We start from the raw sequence: 15,197 nt of genomic DNA, 5'->3' as shown, positions 1-15,197 counted from the left end.
TCCTTGTGGACAAGCTCGGAGCAGCGATGATGCAAGACTCGCTTCAGCCCTGCCGGGGAAAACGCGCTAAGGCAACGTGGGATGCATGGCGACATGTCTCGAGGTACTCACGCAAACACCTCTTGTCACCTCCCCGTCGGCCAATTCAAAGCATATAAAGCTTCTCTCCACCTGTGGCAGCGGTTGGGTCCCCTAACATGTGAGATCCGCCATGTTGATCCAACCACTTGCCCGCGCCGCCAGTCGGCCGGGCCTTCGGGCATGCAGTTTGCGCCCGCATCCTCTACACCACGGCATCCGCGTCTTCACCTCCTCCCCGCTACACAGAAAAGATGCTCACGGCCAGCGGCCAAACCCAGGCGCAAAGCCAGCCGTCGAAGCTACCAAACCTGCCGCCGATCCCGCTGCTGCCAAAGTCGCAAAGACAGATCCCTTGCTCCAAGAGCAGGTCTTGACCAACAAGGAGCAGCGCAAGGCCGACTGGGCTATTATGAAGGAAATGTCAGCATACCTGTGGCCAAAGGATAATCTAGGCACCAGGTTTAGGGTTGGCCTCAGTGTGGGCTTGCTTGTAGGCGCAAAGCTGCTGAACGTCCAAGTTCCCTTCTACTTCAAGAGCATTGTAGACGCCATGAACATAGACTTTGCAGCTGTTGGCGGCACAGCGACGACAGTGGCAGGCTCTATGATCATTGCATGTAAGCTAGACCCAACAATGCATCTTCCTTCCACCCTGGCTGAGACTCCCTCCAGACGGAATGACTCGTATTGGCGCGACTGTATCCCAAGAACTCCGCAATGCTGTTTTCGCTAGTGTGGCCCAGAAGGCTATACGCAAGGTCGCTTGCAGTGTCTATGAACATTTGCTCAGGCTAGACTTGAGCTTCCATCTGTCACGACAAACCGGAGGCTTGACACGGGCCATTGATCGCGGAACCAAGGGCATCAGCTTCTTGCTGACTGCCATGGTCTTTCACATCGTTCCCACGGCACTGGAAATCTCGTTGGTATGCGGTATTCTGACCTATCAGTACGGCTGGCAATTTGCTCTCATCACCGGCACAACCATGACTGCCTACTCCGTCTTCACCATCATGACCACATCATGGCGCACCAAATTCCGCAAGCAAGCAAACGCCGCCGACAACAAAGCCGCCACCGTCGCTGTCGACTCCATGATTAACTACGAAGCCGTAAAGTACTTCAACAACGAGAAGTACGAAGTTGGGCGCTACGACAAAGCGCTCAAAGACTACGAAAAAGCGTCCATCAAGGTCGCCACTTCCCTCGCCTTCCTCAACTCGGGCCAGAATATCATCTTCTCTTCCGCTCTCACTGCTATGATGTACCTCGCCGCCAACGGCGTCGCTACGGGCCAGCTTACAGTTGGCGACCTCGTCATGGTCAACCAGCTCGTCTTTCAGCTCTCTGTGCCCCTCAACTTCCTCGGCTCCATGTACCGCGAACTCCGCCAGAGTCTCCTAGACATGGAGACCTTGTTCAACCTTCAAAAGGTCAACGTAGCCGTCAAGGACAAGCCCGATGCCAAGCCCCTCGCCCTCAAAACCGGAGAAATCAAATTCGAAAACGTAACGTTTGGATACCGCCCGGACAGACCTATTCTCAAGAACCTCAACCTTACTATTCCTGCGGGCAAGAAGGTCGCCATCGTTGGACCTAGTGGCTGTGGGAAATCAACTATCCTCCGCCTCTTGTTCCGCTACTACGATGCGCAGGAGGGACGTATCTTGATCGATGGTCAGGATATCCGCGATGTCTCGCTGGACAGTCTGCGCAGGGCTATTGGTGTTGTGCCGCAAGATACCCCGCTCTTTAATAATACGATTCAACATAATATCCACTACGGTAACTTGGACGCGACGCAGGAGCAAGTCATCGAAGCGGCGAGACGCGCGCGTATCGATGAGAGTATCTCTCGTTTCCCGGATGGATACCAGACCATGGTTGGAGAGCGGGGCATGATGATTTCGGGGGGTGAGAAGCAGAGATTGGCGATTGCGAGGCTGGTGCTAAAGGATCCGCCGTTTTTGTTCTTTGATGAGGCGACGAGTGCGCTCGATACACATACCGAGCAAGCTTTGCTGTCACACATCAACTCTCTTGTTAGGGAGAAGAGGCGCACAAGTGTCTTTGTGGCGCATCGGTTGCGCACGATTTATGATAGCGATGTTATTATTGTGCTGAGGGAGGGTGGTGTGGCGGAGAGTGGGACGCATCAGGATTTGATTGATTGTGGGGGGTTGTATAGTGAGCTTTGGAGTGCGCAGGAGACTATGTTTGTTGAGAAGGAGGAGGGAGAGGGTGAGGGGGAGGGTGAGGAGAAGGGAAAGGATGGGGAGAAGAAGTAGGTGGTTGTAGTGGTTTAGAAGGCTGGTGATAGAGCTGCAGTTGAAATCTTTCTTCGCCTCGCAGATCTTTGTAGCCTCTCTAGACGAGTTCGATATCCTCAATCGTCCACTCGCCGATTTGTTCGCCAGGGGCCGCCTCTGTCGAGAAACGTCGAATGTCCGTGTGGCCTATGATACCATCCATGAGAACAGGGATACGTGCTGTGCAGATATACTCATACGTTCCGTTGGGTTGTTTCCTTAATACAGATGGTAGGGAATGTCCGAGTAACATCCATATTTCGTCCCCAGCTCTTATGTTGCATTCGGGAACGAGGCCGAAGTGGTCTTTGTCGGTCAAGATGCACTTCCGGCGCCAGAGTTGTGCGACGATGTGAGTTATGGCACGGACCGCTGCACTGCCATTGAGATGATCACGTAGTGGTGCTAGCAAGGCGACGAACAAGTGTCCACCAACACCGATATGGTGATCTGCAAGATCTGGCCTTGTACTACAGTTGTAGAACCATCTGAACCCCGCTACGGCGTCTTCGTAATCAAAATTCTCATTTGGCCACGGGTGAACCATGGCTCGGACCGTTCCAAGTGGTATCTGTCGTTCCTCGCGGTAGAAATACCGCCCAATGTGCTGACCAAGACTGGATGACCAGGATTGCGCCACGGTCATTCCGCGGTCGTCATTACCGTCAAGCGGCAACGACAACACTGTTAGCACCTCACTAACTCTCATTCCGCGAACACGTAATCGTATATGGGTCATATCAACAGAGTCCGGCGCGCAGGTTGTGAATAACTCCAGATCTGGAAATTTGGTCAGTAATCTTATTGACCTTTCATTGTGCGCGTATTTACGGGTCAGGAAGATCTTGCCGGAACTATCTTCATCATCGTCTAGCTGCTCACCGACGGTGATCTCGTGTCCATGACTCTTCCAAGAGGACCATATGGATATCCCATATTGGCCAAGCCCTAACCATTTGCGTGGGACCCAAGTGGGAAACGAGCATTCCGAGTTGTGTTTCAGAGATCCGGTTTCGTCAAAGTCTGTGTGAAAGCTAGCATCCAGAAAACGAAGATTACGATGCCGTCTGATGTGGTGGTCAGCCGCGTCAATCATAACCTGACTAGCTGTTTTGTTATAGTCGACCTCTATGTCGTTTTCCTTGAAATCATCAGCTAAATGCATGATTGCATAAACACGATCATGAATTCTAGATGACTTTAGGTTGTAAGTTCGATGAAACACATCAATGAGAGGTTCCCTGTCGGCGAGAAGACCATATTTCAGTGCCATGTGTAGCTGAGCAAATGTTTGGTAATCTGACTTCGCGACGGCTGCGTTGCCCGGTTTCTGTATGGCGCTTCGGAATTGCCAAAAGTTCGTACCAGGAACGGTGACATTCATACAATGCAGAATTAGTCGCTGCGCGTTCATGACCTCCTGTTGTCTGATAGTTCGTTGCGTACAAAATAAGCTACAGTGTATCTTCGTATGAGTTGACTACGACTTACATCCAGAGTCGATTCCAGTATCTGTTCCAAAAGATTGGCTCTAAAGGCTCCCAGAATTTTATGTCGTCGCCTAGACCAAACTTCATTTCTTCCGCGCCTAGCTCGAAGCTTTTGAGCGCCGCCAATGCTTCACTCTCTTCTTCTAGGTCGGGTGCGTTGATCCAGACCCGAACACAGTCCGCGTTGCTGTAAACTGAACGCATCATAGCAACTTGATGCCCACGCTCTTTCTCATCTTTTTGGTTGATACATACTGCGTCTATCCAGATCCTACAAATCTCCAAGCCCTGCTGATCCCGCAGATATTCTAATGCCCTTGTGAGATTCCAGGCTATTGGTATAGCTGCGCCATCGACAACAATGTTATCTACGGGCGACGCATCACCCCACATGTATGAGAGAGCATCGAATTTGTCTTCACCATTGATCGATACGATGGTGAAACGGCCACGGAACGGGTTGGCGCGCCCACCAGGTTGAAGTTCCAATACCCGAATACACCTGTCAGGAAGAGGTTCGTAGTTGAAGGGAGGTAGCGGAACCAGCCCGAGTGACGTGCTTTTGTCACGGCGAAGATCGCAACGCAGACGACCTCTCGCTTCGGAGTTGTCGATAATCATCGTCCTAGCTTAGCAAAACCATTTCTCAAAGTGAGCAAAAGACGTGACAAGAGATGTAGCGAAGCACAGGCTTCGTCTGTGTTATAAGAGAAGGCGTGGAGCTGTTGGAAACAAGATTAGGCAGTGGCCTTATTGTGGCTGAAGCAATCCTACGCAGTGGCGGGGTGGCCAAGTCGCACAAACCGGTGAAGACTGTCCATTGATGCGCACACAAGTAATTAATGAATTCTGCATGTCGCGTTACAGTACGTGTGCTTGCTGAGCGACATGGTTGGTTGGCTGTAACCGTGGCTGAGCGATGGATCTGCCAACTGTAGGCTAATATGCCATCGCTTCTTCTTACAGGACGTCGTGTGATAAGATTAGGCTCATGAAGTGAGCTGAGGTTTGTGCTGATTAGCTAGCCTTGTTATTAAATGAGAGCGGGGTTAACCTCTGGCAGAAGCTGCAAGGTGAAGTGGGAAATGGAACTTGCATTCCAACATTCCCGGTGACGTACTTGGACTCGCATTTGCATTTTGTTTCGAATGCAGTAACGTAAACATCGTAATCATCCTGCAGCTTTGTGATCAGGCGTCACATCCCCTAAATTGCCCTTCAGCCGGTCAGTTGGCATTCTTTATTGTTGCGAGGATGGCACAACTCGCAGTTGCCGAGTATCCTTGGCCTGCTGCTAGTAATATGAGACCATACGGCAATTTCGACTGCTTCATCGGCATCATCATTCCATACAACACAGAGCGATGCTCACATAGCGTCGAGGCGTTTCTGTCGCCGTGATCGTGTTGCAGCTCTGAAGAAGGAAAAACGCGAAGATACGCGTCCAGATGCGTCGTGTTGAAGGCGTACCTTGCCGCGGGCCACGGTAACGCTCGTACCCATGATGTCCAAAGAAGTATCCTTGACCATGCAACATCGGCTTTCCCACCTCGCTGTCCGCGCTAACGCTACTATGCCACATGTCTCATGTAACAGCGCAGAGTTGAGTTTGTTGCGGCCTGTCTCTATTGGGTGAAGGAGCCGGCCTGCTAAGCATGTTCGCGCTAAGTTTGTTCCGTCGCGAAGCTGCTCAGTTAGATACAGAATCTATACAGTTTGCCAAGTGCAGGAATGTTTTCCATGCCCGAGAAGTCCTCATCACTAGATTCCTGGTTCTCAACACTACGTTCTCGACAAGACGGTTTTTGACTCTACCATCTCTCAAATGCAGCTTTGCGCTGCGCTCTAGTGCCCCTTTGTCAAGACGCAAGAGTACTTAAGAAGAGTGCAAGAAGATCTTCTCCTGTAGCGCTAGCTCTAGACACAAGAGCGACTCTTAGAGCTTCGGTTAAAGACACAAGCGGGGAGGCTTGCAAGGACAAACTCTCCAAAGAACAAATGCATTGTATACGGCGCCTTTTAGCATTAAATAAGACCTCTAAAGATTTAGCGCTAAGACTACATCATTAAAAACTTATACTCCTAATGCTATGACTTACGTTATGCTTCCTTCGAAGGAGAGACTCGAAATAGTTTAGACAAGTGTCATTTAACGTCGTATTATCCCCTGTGTGCCAGCCGACTCTGGACTGTACTTCGTATCTATCAAGGTTCCCAAGAAGCAAGTAAGCTTGCTATTGTCTAGCGTGACTCTCACTAAGGAGGTATACCGAAGCTGCAATAATCATTGAATACCCATAAAATTTGCGGATTAGAATATCAGGCACAACACTCTGGTACAAGCTGACAAAGATCTGCACCTGCTTCATCACCAACAAAGGGGTAGCTGTACTAGCGTAGTATTTCCCAGCATAGCGTACGTCTCCTTCAAAATATCCGCCTCAGTAATCGTCATCATTCCTAATGTTGTACCTCAATGAAATCCCACACAATCTCCTCAGAGCTCCAGTCCATAATCTTAACCTTCCGTCTGATCCCCTTTTCCGATTCGTTTGCGAATACACCCTAGGGGCGAAGATGGTCACCCTGACGTACTAGTAGAACCAATCCACCTTCTGGGCGCATTCGGGGGCATAGGTATTCGTTGTTTCGATGATGAGGGGTTTTACAGAACAGAAGTCCATGTTCATGATAACCAAGATATTGCGCAGAGGCCGGGTCCTTGAACCCCATCCATCCTTTCTCCTCGACGCATCGCCACTTGAAAGTACCAAGGCCTCCTGGTTTGTCCATCACGACTTCGCCGTCCAAGAACGTGATGACTTGCCCCGTTTTATGAGATCGAATGATGAAGGTTCGCCCGGGCCACGGGATGGAAGAAGATTGTGGCATTTCGATACCTAAAGCGTTCTTTGTGGTATTCTCGGAAGATGCGGAAGGTGTGCAGATATCCCACGTTTCAGACCCAACAATGGAAGGAGCTGCTGCCCGATCGTGCGCCATGTTGTTGAAGGCTGGTTTTGTGGATCGTTTACGATGTATGTGGGTCAAGGTGTTTAGAAGGAGAATGGATAAGAGGTGTAGTTTTGAGGGATCGCCGGCGAACGTCGCACATCCCGGGCGCGTAGTTGAGGCACAGTCGTCGCACACCTGGGTGCATCCAGTATTTTCATTGGTGTTGATCACCCCACTGAAGTAGAGCAGCGAATCAGCGCATGTTCGTCGGAATTGTTCTTGCGCCGGCCTCGCGCTGGTCATCGCAAGGTTACTGTAGTTGCCCCTTTGCCTATGCGTGGTCTGGTTTCTATTTACGACTATGCGCATTTGCCTCAAGAAGTGACGTATTCGCCTGTGTTTGCATTTCTCGAACAGTCATACCGGGGTGTATAGAGTAGCTCGAAGCGCTGTATGTAGTATTGTTTCAAGGCTCGTAGAAGTGCATGCCTCCAGACAGGGCATCAAAGATGTTAGAGACCCACTTGCTCAATTCCAACCCTGGATACTTCAACGGTGAAGGATTGGAGAAGAGCCACAGCATCTTAGATGACAAACTGACTAGCTGGAAAGCGTCTGTAAAGAATAGCGACATCTCGCATAAGTAACGGTTTCCGATCAAGTATTACAGTAGCAGTTACAACTCCACCGCCTTTATGAATTTCACATGCAGATTCAGGCTGGACCCAAACAACTGCATGGCTTGGTGCTCTTTCCCCGGCCCGTACACCTTGCGCATGTCACAATCAAGCTGCCTGATCCCCTACAAGCTCTACATTGTATCGCGTGTATGCGATCTGTTGCGGGTAGAGTGCCAGTGCCACGACATGCCTGGCACTGCGCGGGTCGTCTACCCGTGCCGTTGCAGTTAGTGCACGCTGTCGGCAAGCGACGCGTGTTGCGGCAGAGACGGCAGTTGTTAGGATATGGCATCTCGAGTCGTGTTTCGGCGGCGGATGTGTGGAGATCTTGGAAGAGGAGTTCAAACGGTGGAGCCAAGGGTGGGATAGCAGATGAGGAACTGATCAGGCTGGTTTCCTGGTGTGTAGTCAGTGGTGCGTTACTGCTTTTTATTGAGACAGGATAATGTCGCAGTAACGCAGAGGGTCTTTACCTTGATACCGAAGCATATGCAAACGAATTTGCTTCTGAAGAAGATCTGCCGATATGAAGTAGCCTAGCAGGATGTTGTTGTTGTTGACAAGGCTGGCTCGTGATCAGGCGGAGAAGTGGCTGCATTTAATCGCTGGATGCGCGAAATAAGCTAGGGTCTCAGTTGGAGTGCTACGTCCCCATCTCTCAAGGCCTATAAGCATCTTCGTAGGAAAGTGAAGCGCAGTCCTCAAGTTCGCTACTAGCCTGTGGCATTAGACGCATAGTGACATTGTATCTCTCCTTCATGGCTTCGATAATGGATGATTCTGATTGTCTTACTCGCCATTGAGACCTTAAACTCTACAGTTATATCAAACACTATGCAGTAGGAAGAGAGGAACTGAATATCGGTGGATGCGAATCGGTAACGATTAGGGCTGGGATCTCATTGCGAGAGTTGATCAGCCTGATGGAGTGCTGTGCATCATAGTTGAAGGATGGCATCAAATGGTCTGCGTCTGTTGCTTTGTGGATGATGCCCATTGCCGGTGAGGAATCACAGGCTTCTCATTCGCACAAAATATATTGTGGCGTTGTTGAAGGACGACTGCATCCTTGGGGCTGATATGATTCGATGATAAGGAATGACGGGCGCATCGCAAGGCGGTCGCGCGTGAACACCAAAAGGCAAGTTAGAATGGAATGAGTCGAACGTGAACTACGCTTCATACTGATGAATGAGATGATAGGTCTAGATAGACAGTGTTCTGGTGCATCCGAAGCTAGTGTGGGGTCTAGCAGTATCGCGTAACGAATTATGCGGTAAAGTAGTCGTATCAAACGCCTAAAGCCTGATATGGTAGCCTTGGAGGGAGTGATAATGCCTCACCGGTCGCGTGGTTCTGTCCTTGACAACCTTTAAGCAGCTGAGATCGCTCGCTGATACTCGTCATCAGATTTACAATCAGCTAAAAGATCCGTTGCGGCTCTTCTCTGGTCGTGTGCCTAAATAGGGGGATTCACAGAGTGCGGTATGCAACTTTGGGATGTGTACTTATTACAGTACATTCAGACAGTCGTACGCGGGGCATTTGTCGGGCCGGGTGACTGTCACGGTAAGTACCATCCAGCTGCATGAAGGCTCATACCAGACTATGACAGATGAATATATGGCATCTGAGTTAGACATCGCCGTAGCGTCTGGATTGCCGGGGGGGGGGAGGTTCTGAATTTCCAGGACGTTAACGTAGTCGTACGCGAAACAGCGACAGCGCTAGAGGTTCGGTTCGAGCTCAAGGATCCGTCCCAGGCGGATGGCAGGGTATATCAGATCATGCCTGCGTCCGCGATTCGATCATTCATATGGACGACTATATTCGAGCACTGCAATCCAGCTTCGATGACCCATACACCTACCAATAGCGACGTTGTCAGAAAAGTATAAAGCAGAAACTTGACTCGATATCAAATCGGAGAGGTGGAGATAGCAGTGTTGAAGGCTAGCCTTGTGCAACAATGGTTCTTGGCGGACTGTACAGAGACAGAATTCATCATCGAAAGGGAATGCTTAGATTGCATTCTTGCTACAGCGCTGGCTGCTGCGTATCAGCGTAAGCGTCGAAGTGGACTCCGTAAGGATTGGTATAAGGTGTGGATTTGTGAGATGATTGGAGCCTGAAGGCCTATTCGACTGTAGTTCGGTGTAGGATGATTACATGATTGAGGCGTTTGGAGTAGTCCTTGCAAAGTAATGTAGCATTGGGGAGGGTTACGAAACTTGACAATGGCGATATCGAGCGCGATAATGGCTGTCGTTGGTCAACCAGCGCGTGCTCTTGGTCGCACCGTATACGCCGTATCGTGGTGTCGATGAGAGACCTCCGCGTCCTTGGAGCTGATACGGCTTGACCAATCGGTGCCAACAAGGCGTTCAGGCGAGAACACCGAAAAACAAGATGGAGATGTACGATTCGTAGTCACTTTCCGATCGAAGTCAGCTGTTGAGATGAAAGGGTCGTATCGGCTATGCAGAGCCGGTGCATGCTTAGATTGTAGTGTTGGTGACATCAGGCACCTGCCAAGCCTGTCCGCGCTAAAATTATTGCCGCCGCAAAGCCGGCGACAGCGGTGTGAAGATGCTATACTCCACTTACCATACATATACAAGCTCGCCGACCTTCTGTCATGGCGGCAAATCTCTCGGTCTGTTCGCATGGCCTCGCAGAAATACGTACTCCTTGGGACGACCTTTGATCTTCGTGCTTCAATCGCCAGGAAAACGCCCATATCTGCAGAGATTGTCCGGTCATGACGACATCTCCGTTATAATTCCGCCTGCAGCAAAATACCCGTAGCGTACCCACCCAGGGCCACGGTCTCGCCATGGACGAACCAATGTCTTCGAATTACGCGAACAGGTCGTGGAAGTCGCGTATGCTTCGCCCTTCGAAGCGCCATGCCACATCGAACAACCATCTCCATCGGGAGAACACGCGCCAGTCGCGCGGAACTGCAGCCTCAAGCAAGAATGCTTGGTGGAGGACACGCCTGTTCAGTGGCATGATAAACGATGTGCGGCGACGAGCACCGTTCTATTGGAGCGACTGGAAAGATGCGTGGGACTATCGTGTGGTGCCTGCGACAGTCTACATGTATTTTGCGAACATCTTGCCCGCGCTCGCTTTCTCGCTGGACATGTTTGAAAAGACGAATGAGAGTTTTGGTGTCAATGAGGTTCTTCTTGCCTCAGCGCTAGCATCTGTCGTTTTCTCTCTCGCAGCAGCGCAGCCGCTGGTCATCGTGGGCGTCACAGGACCAATCACCGTCTTCAACTACACCGTATACGATATCATTACCCCACGGGGAACCAACTATTTCGCATTCATGTGCTGGATTGGCATATGGTCCTTGATCTTTCATTGGATTCTCGCGTTCACGAATTCCTGTAACGGCTTACGATACGTCACGCGCTTTTCCTGCGACATCTTCGGCTTCTACGTCGCATTCATATATCTGCAAAAGGGGATACAGGTCTTGACGAGGCAATGGGCTGTCAATGACGCGTCGGCATATCTCTCAATCGTGATTGCTTTGCTGGTCACCGCGGTCGCATACATTTGTGGCATCGTTGGGCAATCATCCCTGCTTCAGCGGCACGTTCGAAAGTTTGTCGAAGACTATGGCACACCACTTACAGTCATCTTCTTCACTGGTTTCGTGCACATTGGCAAGATGGCTGGCATTGAGTTGCTCAAGCTACCTACGTCGAAAGCCTTCTTTCCGACCACGGATCGCGGATGGTTCATACACTTCTGGGACATAAGTGTTGGTGATGTCTTTCTCGCTATTCCGTTCGCCATACTGTTGACCATTCTTTTCTGGTTTGACCATAACGTTTCCAGTCTAATCGCGCAAGGCACGGAATTTCCGTTACGCAAACCAGCGGGCTTTCACTGGGATATATTCCTCTTGGGCATAACAACTGGAGTTGCCGGGCTACTAGGCATCCCGTTCCCTAACGGCCTCATCCCGCAGGCGCCATTCCACACCACGTCGCTTTGCGTCACACGCACTGTGTCCGACTCGGACGACGAAGAGAACAAAGGACATGCCAAGCGGGTTGTCGACCACGTGGTAGAGCAGCGAGTATCGAACCTCGCGCAAGGACTTCTGACGCTAGGTACTATGAGCGGACCTCTTCTCATCGTTCTGCATCTTATCCCACAAGCTGTGTTAGCAGGCTTGTTCTTCGTTATGGGCATTCAGGCACTGGAAGCAAATGGCATTACGGCGAAGCTTGTCTTTCTCGCGAAGGACAAGCACCTTACACCACGATCCGACCCGTTGAAACAGATCAAGCGCCGATGGGTGATCTGGGCTTTCGTTGGCCTCGAACTCATCGGCTTTGGTGCCACGTTTGCGATCACTCAAACTATTGCCGCCATTGGTTTCCCCGTCTTCATCTTGTTGTATATCCCGATGCGAACATTCTTGATGCCCAACTTCTTTACGCAGGAGGAGTTGGGAATTCTTGATGCGCCGACTGCGAGTCCGTTCACTATGGAGTCGGTAGGTGGTAATCACGGTCAGGTTGTAGAACCAAACCCAAACAACCAGGTACTGGAAGAGAGCGAAGAGGCTGAAAGAGGCGAAAGGCGCAGTACTGACGAAGAGAAGATGGGCGTTGTCGGAGGGCCTAGTAGAGAAAGAAACAGTTTTCAGAGGACGGATTGATCAAACGAAGTCGTTTGAGAGACTTGCAAAAGGGCGAAAGTAGCGATTGAAGCTACAGGCCTGTGCGGTGTTGTAAAAAAAAATAAAAAGCAGAGATTTAGTACACTAACGTTGAAAGTTGATATATTCCGCGATACTGTCTTGGCACCTTGTAAATGATGACAGCAGAATATCACAGTATCTATGCCGTAGGTGGTGGTTGGGTTGATGGGCCCGTCGTTCGGAGCGGGAAAACTACCTGATTGTACTCAGGTGTACTTGGCATTCTACCATTTTGCTCTTGGCATGGTAGCGCCCAGCCGACGGACCGTCACGATCGCCTACACTTGTCTACTTCCATCGGCCAAGACTCAAGGATATTGCCCGCTCCAATCATTGATCGGATCCAGATATGCCGACCCCGAGCATGCGGACACCGGACTACGCGGGTGGATCTAGACACGAAGCTGCAGGCGATAACCCAAAGAACTTCGTAACTGGGGGCCTAGAGTTCTTGAAGATGGTCCCAAACATTCAGAACTACCAGTAGTCCTCTTTACCAGAGGCACTGAGCTAATGGTATAGCGAACATGACCCCGGCGGTTTGCCGGCGGCTCTTCGGTGAGCTTACCTGGAGAAAAACCCAAGGCGGTGCACGATAACATTGCGGGATGACTGATAGATACTCAACAGTGGATATGGAGGACATCAAGGTAGATACCAGCGATTCTTGGCTTGCCAAGGAGTTCTTCTGGAAGATCCATAAGAAGGCATAGAGAGATACCACTACAAGATGTTGTTGACCAGCGGCTTCATCCTACATCAGCAACCAGCATGCCGCCCTTTATCAAATTGCTGCCACTTCTGGCAAGCATTGCTTCGCTCTCCGAGTCCAAGCCTTTGAGCCACCCATCAGTTACCTTTGCTCCTTTAACTGGAGCTACACCCGGAAGCGCTCAGAACATCGTCGTTGACTATGTCGGAGATGTCGATGGTGAGCTCACAATCACATACGCAGCATGTGACACTGGTGCTTCCATCCTATCTGCAAAGCAACATATCGGCCGAACACATGTTGGCGCTCATCCTTTGGCTAAACGCCATGAAGAACACGAGAAAAGGCGGCCAAACAAGTTTGTCTGGTTGACTTCAGCCGAGATGTCCGCCGGATGTCTCCATGCGTTCCTTGATGGAGAGCTCATCGGGAAGTCAGAAGAGGTTATTGTCAGCAAGCGTCGCACTCGCCGCAGTGAGAAGAAGTCGTTTGTCGATGTCGCGGGAGTCGACAGTAACTGGTTCGATGGGGTTGCATACTTGCAGCAGAAGCAGCCGGATGAGGTGTTTGTAGCCTCAGCTAAGAGCAAATCCTTCGGTATCCTTGGCGGAGGAATATCTGGGCTCATGACATCTGTAGGTACTCAAAATATGAGGAATACCAACAGTACGCTAATGAAACTACCAACAGCTGTTGCTAGACTCTGTTGGCATCCACAACTGGAAGATCCTCGAGTCATCTCAGCGTATTGGTGGCCGCATTCGTACAGTCTATCTCAACGGCACTTCTCCGGATGAAGGCCAATACCATGAGCTTGGACCCATGCGTTTCCCATACGAGATCACTGATTCCGAGACCAACGAGACGTTTCCCTTCAACGATCAACGCATGATCTTCCAACTGGCCGAAGTTCTCAATGAGCGTAATGGTGGTAACAAGGACCTTCTTGTTGACTTTATCGAATGGATCCAGACTTCTCCCAACACTCCCGCCGATAGTCCCTTCCGCCGTCCCGATGGAACCATTCCCAGCAGGACTGAGATAGCAAATGATCCCGCATATAAGAACCCGACAACATATGGCAATGCCACTGCTGCCGAGGACGCCATTGCTGCCCTTGACGAGTTCAAGGGTCTGGACAAGGAGCGCGTCAAGATGTACGCCACCAACATCTTCAAAGCTTACAAGCAGGCCAAAGACGACGGCATGTTCGACTACTCCGAGGTTGCCTATCTCCGCAACAAGCTGAAGTTCGATCTCAACACCACCGATGAGGTTGGTCAATCCCACATCTACTGGCCTATGTGGGAGTACGAGACCGTCTATTTCCTTGCCACCAAATGGGTAACCATCAAAGGCGGTCTCTCCAGGATGCCGGCAGCCTTCGAGCCACTAGTCAAGGACAAAGTCCAATACGGTGCCAAGATCAACGGCCTCCACTGGAACGACAACAACAAAACAATGTCCGTATCCTGGAAGCCCACCGGAGCCGACGCCTTCATGACACCAGACAACATTGAAAACTTCGACTACGTTCTCAACAGCGTACCCCTGAACCTCATGAAATTCTGGCATCTCCCCCGCTACTCCAGCCTCCTCAAACGCGCCATCGACCGCACCCTCTTCGCCAACGCCTGCAAAGTCGCCGTGCAGTTCAAAACGCGTTTCTGGGAGCACCTCCCGCAGCCCATCATCGGCGGGTGCACACGTCTATACCAACCCCAACTCGGACAAATCTGCTACCCGTCCTGGCAAATCAACGCCACAGGCCCCGGAACCATGCTCGCCTCCTACCTCTCCGACTACGAAGCGACAGTCGCCTGTGCCATGCCCGAAGCCGAGCACATGGCCTACATCAAACACGCCTTTATCGAAATGCACGGCCGAGATGTGATTGAGGAAAATTGGACGGGCAACTATGCGCGACAGTGTTGGGAGCAGGATGAGCATCAGGCTGGAGCTTTTACCATGCAGATTTTTGGTCAGCAGCATTTGTATCTTCCGGCTTTTTACCAGACCGAGTATAATACTGTTTTCATTGGGGAGGCGGCGACGTTTACGCATACGTGGATTTTTAGTGCGTTGGAGAGTGCGACGAGGGGGACTGTGCAGGTCTTGCTTGATATGGGGCTTGTGGAGGAGGCGAAGCAGATTACGGAGACTTGGATGGCGAGGTTTATTACTGTTTAGAAGTATGTTCTCTTGAGCTGACATTCTTTGTGCTAATACGAAGGAGTAATG

At 50.8% G+C, this 15,197-nt stretch overlaps 5 protein-coding genes across 5 annotated transcripts; 3 read left to right on the top strand and 2 right to left on the bottom strand.

Moving 5' to 3' along the window:
* Positions 1 to 211: 211 nt before the first annotated feature.
* Positions 212 to 2,369, top strand: AA0111_g10923 (Iron-sulfur clusters transporter; the record flags this gene model as incomplete). Its single annotated transcript, XM_028644730.1, has 2 exons — positions 212 to 698; positions 754 to 2,369. 2 exons carry the CDS (start codon positions 212 to 214, stop codon positions 2,367 to 2,369), a joined length of 2,103 nt encoding a protein of 700 aa, XP_028501453.1.
* A 79-nt stretch (positions 2,370 to 2,448) lies between these two features.
* Positions 2,449 to 4,501, bottom strand: AA0111_g10922 (hypothetical protein; the record flags this gene model as incomplete). The annotated part of the gene is made up of 2 exons (XM_028644729.1): positions 2,449 to 3,817; positions 3,882 to 4,501. 2 exons carry the CDS (start codon positions 4,499 to 4,501, stop codon positions 2,449 to 2,451), a joined length of 1,989 nt encoding a protein of 662 aa, XP_028501454.1.
* Positions 4,502 to 6,445: 1,944 nt separating this feature from the next.
* On the bottom strand, positions 6,446 to 6,883 carry AA0111_g10921 (hypothetical protein; the record flags this gene model as incomplete). The annotated part of the gene is made up of 1 exon (XM_028644728.1): positions 6,446 to 6,883. One exon carries the CDS (start codon positions 6,881 to 6,883, stop codon positions 6,446 to 6,448), a length of 438 nt encoding a protein of 145 aa, XP_028501451.1.
* A 3,468-nt stretch (positions 6,884 to 10,351) lies between these two features.
* AA0111_g10920 (putative transporter) lies at positions 10,352 to 12,202 on the top strand (the record flags this gene model as incomplete). Its single annotated transcript, XM_028644727.1, has 1 exon — positions 10,352 to 12,202. One exon carries the CDS (start codon positions 10,352 to 10,354, stop codon positions 12,200 to 12,202), a length of 1,851 nt encoding a protein of 616 aa, XP_028501452.1.
* An 813-nt stretch (positions 12,203 to 13,015) lies between these two features.
* On the top strand, positions 13,016 to 15,146 carry AA0111_g10919 (L-amino-acid oxidase; the record flags this gene model as incomplete). Its single annotated transcript, XM_028644725.1, has 2 exons — positions 13,016 to 13,591; positions 13,647 to 15,146. The coding sequence occupies 2 exons, from the start codon at positions 13,016 to 13,018 to the stop codon at positions 15,144 to 15,146; spliced, it is 2,076 nt and encodes a 691-aa protein (XP_028501506.1).
* Positions 15,147 to 15,197: the final 51 nt, after the last annotated feature.

Source organism: Alternaria arborescens (genome assembly GCF_004154835.1).
Source record: "Alternaria arborescens strain FERA 675 chromosome Unknown contig_41, whole genome shotgun sequence".
Taxonomy (NCBI): domain Eukaryota; kingdom Fungi; phylum Ascomycota; class Dothideomycetes; order Pleosporales; family Pleosporaceae; genus Alternaria; species Alternaria arborescens.
The sequence above is the reverse complement of the archived record's forward strand: the minus strand, read 5'-3'. Positions and strand labels throughout refer to the sequence as shown.